Source organism: Solanum verrucosum, unplaced genomic scaffold (assembly GCF_900185275.1).
Source record: "Solanum verrucosum unplaced genomic scaffold, falcon-dt-bn FXZP01000214.1, whole genome shotgun sequence".
Classification (NCBI taxonomy): Eukaryota; Viridiplantae; Streptophyta; class Magnoliopsida; order Solanales; family Solanaceae; genus Solanum; species Solanum verrucosum.
In genome coordinates, this window is record NW_026020059.1 from 3,723,155 (window position 1) to 3,737,113 (window position 13,959).

Genomic DNA, 13,959 nt, shown 5'->3' on the forward strand with positions numbered 1-13,959 from the left:
GTAAAGAGGAAAAAAGATTCAAAAATGAAAACTAATCTTGAAAAAAGGAGAAAAGTCAACAATATTGATTCAAGTGGGTGCTGAAAAAGAGCAGTCGAGCAGAACAATAGGAAAATGAAATTGAGATTTGTATGCTTTATTTTTTTTAGTTTAATGTCATTTACTTATCTATCTCATCTCAACACATGTATTGTGTGCCATTGTCCGCTTGTATTGAAATTGTCAGAAAAATTGATTACGTATGTATATAGTTGTTAAAAAATGAGTACAAGAAGAACATGAACAAAAAAGAAATTGAGGGTTCTTTGATTGTCAATTTTGTATATAGTATAATACTTATATACATAGACATTTGTATTATTATATAACCACAAGTTCAATTGTTGATCTGTGAATACAATTATATTTGAATACATAAGTACTCTGTCAAATTTAAAAAGTTGATTAAGGAATTCAAGTATAGTTGGATACATCAATACTATATTGTTGGCCTTTTCAAATTTTTATTTACAAGAATACTTATACAGTTTGATACCCACAAATTGTATCTTTTTTGCTCGTTTGTCTAATGTATCCATTCTTATACAGTTTGATACCCACAAATTGTTATCTTTTTTGCTCGTTTGTCTAATGTATCCATATTTTTGCTTAACAACAATGTTGAAATGTATCCATATTTATATACATAGATACTTGTATTGTTATATAAGCACAAGTTGAAATGTTGATTTGTGAATACAGTTATATCTAGATAGATAAGTACTATATCCAAGATAAAAAAAATTGATTAGGGAATACAAGTATAGTTGTATCCAAGGTATTCATTTTTGTGTTTAACAACAATGTATTCATTGTATTCTATATTGGTGTATTCATTTTTTGTTTAACAACTGGTGTATCTATTGCCATGTAGTTCACCTATTCAAAATCGAAATACTTAACCTTCATTCACAAATTCAATAATTTGCTTACATACAATAACTTGAATTAACAAAAAAAAAATTATTAATACCTTTACAACGCCAGAATAAGAAATATGGAGACAACAAGAAAATTGAGTATGATGTATCACAATTTTTGTTAAACTGATAAAGAATATGACCTGATATATCTTTAAATAAGTAATTTTTAGTTATAAAGTTAATTATGGGAAGTTGCTCATTGTAGGACGTAATGTAAGGATAGTGGGTTATATTTAGAGTCAATTCCTTATTTAGTTTGTTGTACTTAAAGATGTATTAATGTATAAATAAAATAATAAAAAATGATACAAAAATACAGCAAAAAAGTGATATAAATTGTAGTCATTTATTGTAAATAACATACTTATAGCTATTGGTATTCATTAACCCTATAAATATAGTTATTTTTGTAAGTTGCTCAATATAGTAATGCTGGCCAATGAAACATGTCACATCAGCGTGTTTATTTTCAACTTTATAGATATATAATATAGATTTGTTCAAGTCGTCTAGAAATTAATGGATTGGAATCAAGATAATTTAAATTGGGTCAATTTCAACTCATTCAAGCATTATCCCTTTGAAAAAAGATCTTCAATTTAGCCTAGTCTAATCTCTTATTCAACCCATTTTAAAACTCTTTATTTGCATTGATGCAACTGTGAATTACTATCATTTTTTTCATCTTGTATTATTCAAATAAAAAATGAGTACATCGATAATGAGTACATCGAACCAGACAACAAAACAGATGCTCTAGCAAGACAATGAGCAACCTGATTCGGGGTCTTGTACGCCATGTTACATCTAGGGGTACCCTTGGGTTGTGACATGTGGATTCTCATGTTTACCCATTTTGTCCATAGTTGTATGAACTTAAATAGGTTGAAGTCCATATTTACTCATTTAAGAAAATATGAATAATCCATTTAATTTAATATAAAAAAATAAATTTATTTTACTTATATGGACTGAAATTGACACCCCCTACATAAATCATGTAACCCCATATGTCACTTGATGTCTGTATAAGAGCTTGTCTTCTTGACTATCCATCATCCCTTAGCCTTATCCAATTATTAGAAGTAAATGATTGGGATATACATCATCCATTAATATAATTGATTTTAAATTATATTAATTGAATAACAGTTGTGTCCCCTCAATGAAATGTAGCGTTCTCAGTTTTCATGGCAATTACATATTTTTTGGATTTTCTAGATAAACACTCCTACCTTTACACCATCTCTTAATCTTTCCCAAAAGCTGAACAATGTATCTCAGTATATAATTTTTCAAATCTATATAAGTTATTTAGATAAGGATGACTAATTGTGTCAAGTAACTTTAACTTATTCCTAAGAGAATTTATTAACTAGGGTAATCTCTTGAGATCTTGCAAACTATTTCCACTAAATGCCAATCCATTTTCCAATAAAAAATTATCGCATAGGTTAATATTCGCAACCACCAATCAATCAAATAAATAAAAAATAGTTTGATACCCTTATTAGCCAAAAATCATGCAAAATACGAAAACCTTACTCTAATTTTCTTAAAAGTATATTAGTAGAACATAAGAAATAGCCAACATATGAATTTGAACATAAGTTAACCTGTCAATGTGTATAATTTCAACTATATAAATCATTGCTTTAAATCACAATTGGTACCTGAGTTTATTCAAAATATTACTTAATATCTCAATTTATGTTATATATTGTTTTCAATTAAATTAATGTTTTCCGAATATATATATATATATATATTAAAAAAATAAAAGACTAAAATATTGAAGTGGTTGAAGAAGCACAATCAAACGTATATCACGCCCATAATGATATTAATTGATATTACCCAAATTGCTAGAGCCTAGAGGTATTAAAATCATCAAGTGAAAGCGCGCTAACAGCTATACTAAAATCTAGCAAGATTTTATGCTTGTTAATTAATCTAAATAAAAGATATGTCAAGTATCATTACATAGATAAAGTTAGCTACTTGAAATATATCATCTTCGTTATTTATATATAATAGTCTCGATAAGATGTATAATTTCAAGTATGTTTCAATTGATGTTAATGTGTATAATTAAAGGAGATAACATATTTTATGTATTTAACTAAACTACCTAATAAACGTTTGAGAATACGTGCAAAATGAATTTCAAAATTTGAATCGAAAGTATTTGAGAAAAATATTTTATTATGTTTTTAGGTGCTCAATTGAAACAAATTGTAGATGTATATTGTCTTGTTTAAAAGGATCGATCTATGAAAATTTAAAATTCGTGAGATATCATTATTCCGCTGTCACTAATGCAAAAGAGACATCTAGTGGCAACAAATTTTCTTTTATCCATATTATACTATTGTCGCTAAATATAATATAATAATAATTGTATCATTGCTACATAATTGTCGCAAAATCCTTTATTTATCACTGCTACATATAAATTTAAGAAATTTATAGCCAGCCAATCAGTTGGTGAGAAATCTGACGATCAAATCTTAGACAAAATAGATGACTAGAGAAAGATATTATTACTTATTATAAGAGATTAAATATAATTAAGTATACTTTGCCGTTTTGGTATGTCAAAGGACATTTTTCAAAAAAAATGTTTTCGTAAGGAAGTTATTTTTTGTATTTGGTTACCAAAAATATTTTCTATTGTAATTATTATAACTTTTAATTTAATTATCAATTGCTTCAACTAGTAGGCATTTTTATCAATCTTTAATACTCAAAATGTTTATCAAATCATTACTTAATTTGCTAATTTTATTATTAATTTTAATATATTTTTTTCAAAAAATACTTTGCACTTACCAAACAATCTCTACTATATACTAGATATGAGACCCCGTGCTAGTATGAGCCCAATATATGTTACTCTTTCAGTCTCAATTTATGTGATATCGTTGAAATTTGAAAAAAATCCCAAAAATTATAATTTAAAATATTTGTAGTTGTTAATTATTGGGATTTATAATAATTTTTTACATAATTTTCAAATAATATATATCACTCTCTATATCCCAATCTACGTGGCACATATAGAATTTCAAGAATCAACCAAATCTATATATATATATATATATATATATACATATATAAAGTTGAACGTAGGCAATTCTATGTGGCACCTCTCTATGGCCAGTATTTTTATTTATTTATTTTTCTCATTAAAACTTTATTGAACAAGATAAAGAAACAAATATGTTAAATATATTAGTTGTAGTTATGTTGTTTTTAATACCCATAACTGTAGCACATAAATATTAGACATTGAAGAGAAATAAATAGTTGTTGATAACCTATATGAGAGAATGTCAAGAGTTTTCTCTAATATTTAAAATAGAGTAGATAATCACAAATCATTTTAAAAATAGGACAAATTACTTAACTACACTCCTTTACTTACCTTAATATCCATTTATCCCTACTTATTTCAAAATTTTCAAAAATCAATTATTTACCTATGTATCCCGCATGTATCCCGTGCACAACGCTATGTATTCCGCATGTATCCCGTGCACAATGCTATGTATCCCGCTATGTGAAATGTATCAAACCTAATGTATCACGTGCACAACGCTATGTATCCCGTGCACAACGCTATGTATCCCGCTATGTGGAATGTATCAAACCTAATGTATCCCGTGCACAACGCTATGTATCCCGCTATGTGGAATGTATCAAACCTTATGTATCCCGTGCACAACGCTATGTATCCCACAAACATCATTTTTAAGGGATTTTTGGTAAATAGAAAACTAGAAGGGATAGAATGTTATTTAGTACTTATAATATGTGGTTCCTATAATTTATACTTTAAAATATGATAAAAGTTATTCACCAACTAATATTGATGTGTTCATTATCAACGGAGTAGTGGAAAAATTCATGGTTTGATTAGCTCCTTTCTCAATTTTTCATTCCTTTTTATGATTGTGTTTCAAACATCTTCTTTGTTTTAATTGTTTTCCTTCCTTTCTTTACTTTTTAACTTCTCATGAACATCAAACAAGTTTCATTGAACATGCATGCATCAAGGAGAAAAAAAATTCTACAACGTACCAAATAAATTTTAAAAAAAGTCATGAAGGGAAGAAGGATAACAAGCAATGGAAAAGGAAAAACAGAAACAACAAAGCTCCTCGGAAGAAAATTTAGAGATGAAGAGAAGAGATCTCAGAATGGACAATTTTTCATCAGCTTTAGCATAAAATAATAGTCAAATCATTGACGGTAAGCGTTAGATATATGAAAATTGAAATTAATTTTATGCAAGAGTTAATCTAATATCCTATTTAGTATGATATTCTATATGATCGACTAACTACAAATTGCACCTTATTCTTTTTTTTAAAAAAATAATCAAATATATTACTACTAACTGAGCATATAATTATGTGTTTAAAGCTTCAGAATTAAAAAAAAAAAAAAATTAATAATCAAAACCAAAAAAATGCAAAAATAAAATTATTAAGAATATTTTAAAGTTGTTAGAATCTAAAATAGGTTAAGAATCTTACGTTTCAAAATCATTGTACAATTACAAATATATATACACATAAAAAGAAATTTTCAAAATTATTTATATTAAGCCTACAAAATTAAAAAAAATTAAGTATTAAAATCAATAAAAATGGACACCTTAACTTTGTCATTTCTTCTGATGATGATAGAATATGATTTCTTTATGAAAGGAGAAAGAGAGAGTATCTCATAATTCTTCAAGATATTGATATAAGAAGAAAAGTCATGTAACAAATGTTCTCTTAAAAAAAAATAAAAATTAAAAGGATGTTGCACTATAATGTTTTCTACAAGAAAAATTGTATTGAAAAAAATAAATTAAATCATACTGATTGAAAAACTTATAGAAAAACTGATGAGTGATAAGAAGAATTATTTTAAAAAAGAATCAATTTAATTATTAAATTAGGAAAAGTATAAAGAGAAATATATGCAGTCAATTATCATTTGAAAGGATCCTAAATTAGTTCTCACATTATTACTTTCCATTTTTATTCTTCTTCTGTTTTTTTTTTGAAAAAATTCTTTAATATTTTCGTTTCATTTTTCCTTATGTATTTTTAATTAATGTTTTTTTATTGTGATTTGAAAGGATCCTAAATTAGTGCTAACGTTATTTCTTTCAATTTTTTATTTCTCTAATTTCGTTTTTTTGTAAATTTTATTATTTATTTTTCCGTTTTTTTCCTTATTTACCACCTTTAATTAATGTTTGTTTTATTTTTTTATTTTTTCTTTAATTATACTTTATAATCTTAGAAATAAGGAATATATATATTATTCTTCCGTTCTTTTTTTTAAAAAAAAATCTTTAATTTTTTTGTTTCATTTCTCATTATGTATCTTTAATTAATGTTTGTTTTATTTTTTTTATTGTGATTTGAAAAGATCCTAAATTAGTGCTCACATTATTTCTTTCAATTTTTATTCTTCTAATTCCTTTTTTGTAAATTTTATTACTTAATTTTTTTCCGTTTTTTTTCTTATGTACCACATTTAATTAATGTTTGTTTTATTTTTTTATTTATCTTTAATTATACTTTATATTCTTAGAAATAATGAATATATATTTATACACTTACATAGGGGTGTTCACGGGTCGGTTTGAATCGGTTATTGGTCAAAACCAAAACCAAACCAACTTAATCGATTTTAAAATTATCAAAACCAAACCAAACCAAATATAATATACATTTATCGGTTTGCTGGTTATCGGTTTCGGTTTGGTTTGGTTTGGTTATTCGGTTATTAACCATACACAAAATAAAAGAAACAATTCATTCAAAATGTGAAAAGAGTGACAACAATCCATTCAATACAAAAAATAGTTAGAATGACTTAAATTACCGAATTTTCGATCATTGAATTTACTATCAATAAAGCTTTAAAATTCACTATATTGGCCTAGAAGGAAGAGACCATAACATTTTCAATCCCACAAAGATTGTCACAGACACTCATATACATGAAATCAATAAGATAAATGTTTTCACCTTGGGATTCTTGCTTTCAATAAGTAAAGTATAAAGAAATTTTAATGAAAACATATATAAGATCTTTAAAATTGTTTATAAAAATAATATATTAAGTATGTATATAATTCATCGGTTCGGTTCGGTTATTTCTTCATTTTTTTTTAATAAAACCATAACCAAACCAAATACTACCGGTTTTCAAAAATCTAAAACCAAACCAAACCAAACTCAAATAAAATCAGTTTTATTTTATTGATTTGGATCGGTTTTTATCCAAACCGTGAACACCCCTACACATACATATATTAATTTTGGTGACATTTTTTTAATTTTAAAGGCTAAAAGACAAAAATATCAAAGGTAACCATATTTAATTTTGTTCATCAACAATCATATTAATTTTCTTACTTCATTACCTTAATCTGATAATTAATGTCATTTATATCATTTCCTTAAATCACTTCTTTTTAAAATAAAAATCTACTTTTATTTATTTATTTAATATAAGAAATTAGTTATTATAATCTTTGTAACAAATATATTAATATTTATTAATGTAATTCAATTTTATATTTTATAAATAAATTAGATCATCTCTTATGCTAAAGATCTATACGATTATACTCATATCAAATAAAGTTAAAAATAGAAAATGATGACACTCTTCTTAATTCAAATATTTATTTAACTTTATAAAAAAAAATTAAGTTTTTTCTTTTAATTTTTTTTTTAAAAAATAACTGCTCAAAAATTTGTCTTGGAAGGTTATCTATTTTGCATTTTTCCAAATTTTAAATCATTTCATCATTAATGCTATTAATTTTTTCCTTAAATTACTTTTTTTCCTTGTTTGTTCTTTTTACTTTCTTTTCTTTATTTATTTTAAAATATTAGTTATTGGTATATAGGTTTTTGAGTATTTTGTTTGTACTTCTATAAAAAAAAATTGAATTATGCCTAATTTAAAGAAAATAATTAATTAGGTGAATTCTTTTATTGAAATGGAAAACAAGATCTATTTTTTTTTTCTCTTCTTAGATTACTTTAGGTTAACAATTTTAGTTTTTTTTTTTAAAATGAAATTTAAAATTTAAAATTATTAGAAGTAGAATTTTCAATAAATAATGTATTCACAATTTTCTTATGTGCGTGAAATTGATTAAAATTCGTGAATACTTATATACTGTCTATTTGGTTCTTCGATTAATTTTTAAGTAATAGTTAATTACTTCATGTATAAATGATATCATGTTTGAATTAAAGTTAATTGGAAATGGACATGATATTGTATTAAAATCTTAATTTGGTAATTCGATTTTTAAAAATGTTATAACATTATTATGTCAATTTTAAAAAAAAAAAATAATTGATCGTTTTCTCTGATGTCAACTTAATGTGAAGATGTTATTTCTTTTCTTAATTATTTTATTTAAGAGAAAACACAAATTTTGGCTCTAATCAAAATAGAATTTGCCTTTTTATTTCTACTTAATTTATTTTAAAAAATCATTTTAAATTACAGTTATACCGCGCGAAGCGCGGACAAGTTTCCTAGTTTTTATATGTTTTTCAAATATTTCAAGTTGCTAATTATTGTGATTTATAGTGTTCTTTTACATCATTTTAAAATAGTATATGTCATTTCTTTTGTTCCAATTTATGTGGTACTGATAAATTTTTTGAGAATCAATAAAAAAAATTAAATATTTTAAATTGTTAATTATCATAATTTTTATAGTATTTGTTAAATATAATTTTCAAATATTTAAAAGATAAAAAAAATTAAAAAATTCAAATGATAAAATACAAAAATTACATAAATATCCTTGACTAGAAGCAGACATTAGCCTTCTCTATATTTCTACAACTATGTAGGAAAAATAGCAAAAAAATTTTTTGGTAAAAACTGTAAATTACCATTAACCAACAAAGAACATTACACCATAAGGTCACGTATCATCTTAGCCACCTTCTAGGAAGAGTACTAAGATGCATAGGTTTCCAACTACCCAAAAATAACAAAAAAAAGTAAGCACTAAGTAACTTGGTTATCAACCTTTGACTGTTGCTAGCTTTCCTAGATTCTTTAAGTAAATCTAATCTCTCTATAACTTCTTTCTTAATTTGTACTAACACTATATTAGTATTCGCCGATGATCCTCTAAAACAATTCCAGTTCTTCATTGCTCCCCAAATAGTTGTGATCACTTCCTTTGGAATGCTTCTGGTTCTTCCTCTTTATGTCTTCCAACACTTTCTTAACTTCACCCTTATGTATGGTTAGTCCTACCCATTGTTGGATGTTATCTCTCAATGTCTTTATCCAAGTGCATTCTGTGAAGATGTGTAACTGAGTCTATATAAATTGACTTGCACAAAGACAACATGTAGTATCTTCCACTGAAATAGTGAGATGCTTTAATCTTTCTTTTGTAAGCAGTCTCCCTTGAACAGCCAATCATACAATAAATCGATGCTTTGGTTGTGAAAGTACAGTTCATATGAGTTCTGCAATATTTAGTCTGCTTTGCTGCCCAACATAACATTATAGCTCCTTGAAATAGCAATTTTAGTCCATATGAAATAGCAATTTTAGTCCATGTTATTGCCTAATTCTATTTTAGTCCTTGTGTTGACTATGCACATTAACCTTCAATTATTTTAAGTGTCAGGTTTTGATCCTTAAGTTGAAACAAGTTAACTATTAAACAAAATGATTATTTGAAAATATATAAAATAAAATAAAGGGTTGGTGATTCTAATTGCTTGAAGAATTATGTATATAAAATTAAAATTATATTTTATATATTTAAAAAAAATACAATTAGAGTGATTATTTTAATATTATATAAATTGATCGCATTTGCTTCTATGTTTGCTCTGTTTTTGATTCATTAGCAACTTGTGCTTCATTTTCTCTTCTTTTTTTCAATGGTTACTAATCAAGGTCAAATACGATTATATTTGAAAGAATTTAGTAGGTGGAGCCATAAGAGTAGAAATCTGTGAGTCACTCCCTATTTCTGCCCATTCCATGGGGCACAGGCCTTAGGAACTAAGAACTTGCGGCTATTGAAACTATCCTATTTTTTTTAATGGGAACTGAGTTGACTTGCTAGGGGTAGGGTTGAGCATCAATCATCCCAACCTAAATTAGAGGGGAGCTTCATTTCGAAGGATGAGCTACTAATACTAAAGAAGGCCCCTTTCCGTATCGAGAAGATTCTGAAATAATGTTTTGGAATTTATCGATATCGGAGTACAAATTTTACTTCTAACTGATAGAGCTTTTTTTGCGGCATATTGAAAGTCATATAGTCTCTTGCCAATCAATCCTTAAGGCTATCAATGATGTCCTAACAACTTTCAATCTTTAAAAAAATTAACATTTAATTTTTATTAAATTCAATTTTTTATCTATACATAATTCTTCAAGTATTTAGAATTACTTCAATTTATTTTATATCTTTTAAAATAATCATTTTGTTAAATAGTTAACTTTTGTTAACTTCAAGTATCAAAACCGCACGCTTTAAAATAATTGAAAGTAAATATACATAGTCAAATAACACATGGAGTAAAACTAAAATTATACAATAATACAAGGATTGAAATCGCTATTTCCCCTACTATATATATATATATATAAGGAAAAACATTTTTATTGTAGAATAATTTTCATCAATGAAACACGAATTATGGAGAAGCTAAGAGGGCCCTCTTGGTCATCCTATACTTCTTCTAATTATGTGTTTTGAGGAAAAACATTTTTATTGTAGAATAATTTTCATCACATTAAACATGAATTATGGAGAAGATAAGAGGGCCCTCTTGGTCATCCTATACTTTTTCTAATTATGTTTTTATATGATTGATTGATGATATCATAAGGATGAGCCAACTTGTTTTTTTATAATAGTAATAATTATAATAATAACAATTATTATTATAATCAATTGTTATAAATTATGATAATAATTATTATTGTTTTATAAAACATACTACTATTATTATTGTTATTATATTGTTTTGTATTTGCCAAACTTGTCTATATAAACTCTAGGATTTTATTATCCATGCACCAAGCATATATCAATAGCAAAAGCATATGAATTGTACCTCTCTTGAAGACATGAAATCACTTTTTGCTCTCATCCTCCTCATTTCACTTGCCTTGGTAAGTTAAATTCTATACAATGCACAAAAATATTTAAACAATTAGTTTCTATTATTGTAGGTAACTCTATTTAATGTTGGTTATCAAAGAAATTCTATGACTATTAGAAATAGAGACCTTTTTCATCACAAATCAATGAGAATTTTGTTTTTGTGTTATAAAATATGGTTTTGTTCATCTATTTTCCATCAAAACACATGGTGAGAAACAAATTCACATCGGAAGTGTTGGAAACTTTCTAATTTTTGCATGTGAAAACATTATTTCCTTATTATTATTATTATTATTATTATTATTATTATTTTCTCACTGATTCAATCGAAATATAAGTGGAAATGACCATCAAATATTTTTCATTGAAAAATTTTAATAGAAAAATAGTGATTTTTTAGCAACGTACCTAATACAATAATATATCCAGCAAAATCCAACAATTAGTGGGGTCTAGAGAAGATAGTATGTATGCAGATCTTATCTTTACTTTGAGAGGTTAAGATGTTTTTTCGGTACTCCGTCGACTCAAGAAAATAACAGAAGTAAACAAATCAAAGCAAAATTACCCAATATCTAAAAAAAATTAGTATATTAATGATGCATAAAACATAAACTCCTCTATTCAATATCATGAGAAAAGGGCTTGATATACCCTTAAATTTTGTCATTTAGAGCTAATATACCACTCGTTATGAAAATGGTTCATATATACACCCCTACTATTATACAAATGTTTCACATATATCATTTTTCTCTAACGGAAGTGAAAAAATTAATTTTAATAAATTTTTTTTAAAAATATAATCCTATATGGGTATATTTAATCCTCCTCACACATATTTTTTTTGACTTTTTTTTGGTTCTAATGACTAATTTAAATTTATTACTTTGATGGTCAAATTTATTTATGTTCACTAATTTTCTTGTAAAATTTATTATAGATGACCCAATTTTTTTTTCAAGGGAAAAATGACAAATATACCCCAAATTATTGTAAATGGTATGCAGATACCCTCCGTCACTCTTTTAGGACATTGGTGCCCCCGTCGTTCAAAAACAGACATACACGTGTCATAATCTTATCCACCGACCCGACATTTATTAAATATCGGATCAACGGATAAGATTGTGCCACGTGTCCCTATTTAGTCTTCCGTTAGAGTGAAGGGCATATATGCTCTAGTTTTTGGACGGCAGGGGCACCAATGTCCCAAAAGTATGATGGAGGGTATCTGCATACCATTTACAATAGTTCAGGAGTATATTTGTCTTTTTTCCCTTTTTCAAATACATAAACTAAAGCAACAATATAGTCGAAAAAAATAGTTTTAGAGTATAATATAGCCAAAAAAAATAGTTATTTTTCTTTACACTAAGGAATGAAAGAAAAAAAATAAAATAAGAATAAGAAACTCAAATAATGATAATCAAAGAAGTCAAAAAATGATTTACGTATGAAAAAATTAAAATATACCTTGAACTTTGCTAGAAAGATCATATATATCCCTACATGATTTTAAAAAAAATTAAAAGTCAAAAATATAAATTTTAAACTAAGTTTTTCAAAAATATAAATATTCTACCCAAAAAAAATTCTATGTATATCCGTACCAAATGTTTATGCATATTTGTATACTACATACAATACTATGTGCTTGCATAGGTTTAATATATATTATCTTATGTGTCTTACTTTACGTGGCACACATAAAATTAGGAAAGTCAACCTTTTATGTAATTTTCAACTAATATATGTTATTCTCTATATCTCAATTTATTTGCACAAGAAAAAAAATTGTGAGTTCATCAATAATTTAATATATTTTTAAAAATATTATTGTGATTTATAATACTATTTAATTTTTCGGAATTTTTAAATACATAACATATATAAAAGAAAGCAAAACAAATAAATTAAAATGAAGTTAAAATAGAATAGCAAATTGGTCAACTAACCAACTGACCTTCTATGTATTAGTAATAAAAAATGAATGAACATGTAACCATGTAACATAGAATTCAACAAACATTTTATTGTCTGTCATATTTGTGCAGTATGCTAGCAGCACAGATGCAAGAAGAGACCCTGGAGAATATTGGAATATTGTGATGAAAAATGAGCCCATGCCTATAGCAATCAAGCATCTTATGCCTCAGTATGACGTTCCTTCCGAGCCAAGGCCAACTGTAACTGTTTATTATCATGATGATGCTAGTCTCAAACAAGAAAAGTCTTTTGAACCAAGACCAACTACAACTTCTTACCGTGATGATGAAGTAGGTCTTAAAGGAGAAAAGTCTTTTGAATCAAGGCCGAGTGCAACTGCTTACCATCATGATGATGTTGGTCTCAAACAAGAAAAATCATCATTTACTAAAGATTTTGAACCAAGGCCAACTACAACTTCTTACCGTGATGATGAAGTCAGTCTTAAAGGAGAAAAGTATTTTGAACCAAGGCCAAATCTTAGCATCTACAATGATTGATATGGCAAAGTCATTGTGTGTCATTTAATTTTCTTGTTAACTCCCTCTATGAACGCCCTTTCGTTTTTATGTGGTTTATGGAATAAGGATGGATAAACATTTGTACTATAGTATTTCTTGAGTTTAATGTAATGGTTGTTTCTTTGTGTGCAAAGTTGTCTCTATTCTTAGAGTGCATAGTATTGGATCGCCTCTACTTGAAGGAATTACCTTATCCCAATTTCTCTTCACTAATTTTTTTTATTGTATCCTCATACCTATATAATTGTGTAAAATATGGGAATATAAAGTAAGAATAGAAAATAAACTTTCTTTAAAA

The 13,959-nt window shown here is 26.2% G+C and overlaps 1 protein-coding gene across 1 annotated transcript; it reads left to right on the forward strand.

The window, feature by feature from the left end:
* Nucleotides 1–11,006: 11,006 nt before the first annotated feature.
* LOC125823251 (organ-specific protein P4-like) lies at nucleotides 11,007–13,959 on the forward strand. The gene is made up of 2 exons (XM_049502649.1): nucleotides 11,007–11,159; nucleotides 13,209–13,959. Exons 1-2 carry the CDS (start codon nucleotides 11,091–11,093, stop codon nucleotides 13,638–13,640), a joined length of 501 nt encoding a protein of 166 aa, XP_049358606.1. The 5' UTR covers nucleotides 11,007–11,090; the 3' UTR covers nucleotides 13,641–13,959.

Bases quoted from the DNA above. Each gene is read 5' to 3' on its own strand.
- LOC125823251 (XM_049502649.1), top strand. From the start codon at position 11,091: ATGAATTGTACCTCTCTTGAAGACATGAAATCACTTTTTGCTCTCATC. The intron at 11,160-13,208 runs GTAAGTTAAATT...ATATTTGTGCAG, and splicing joins TCCTCATTTCACTTGCCTTG to TATGCTAGCAGCACAGATGC.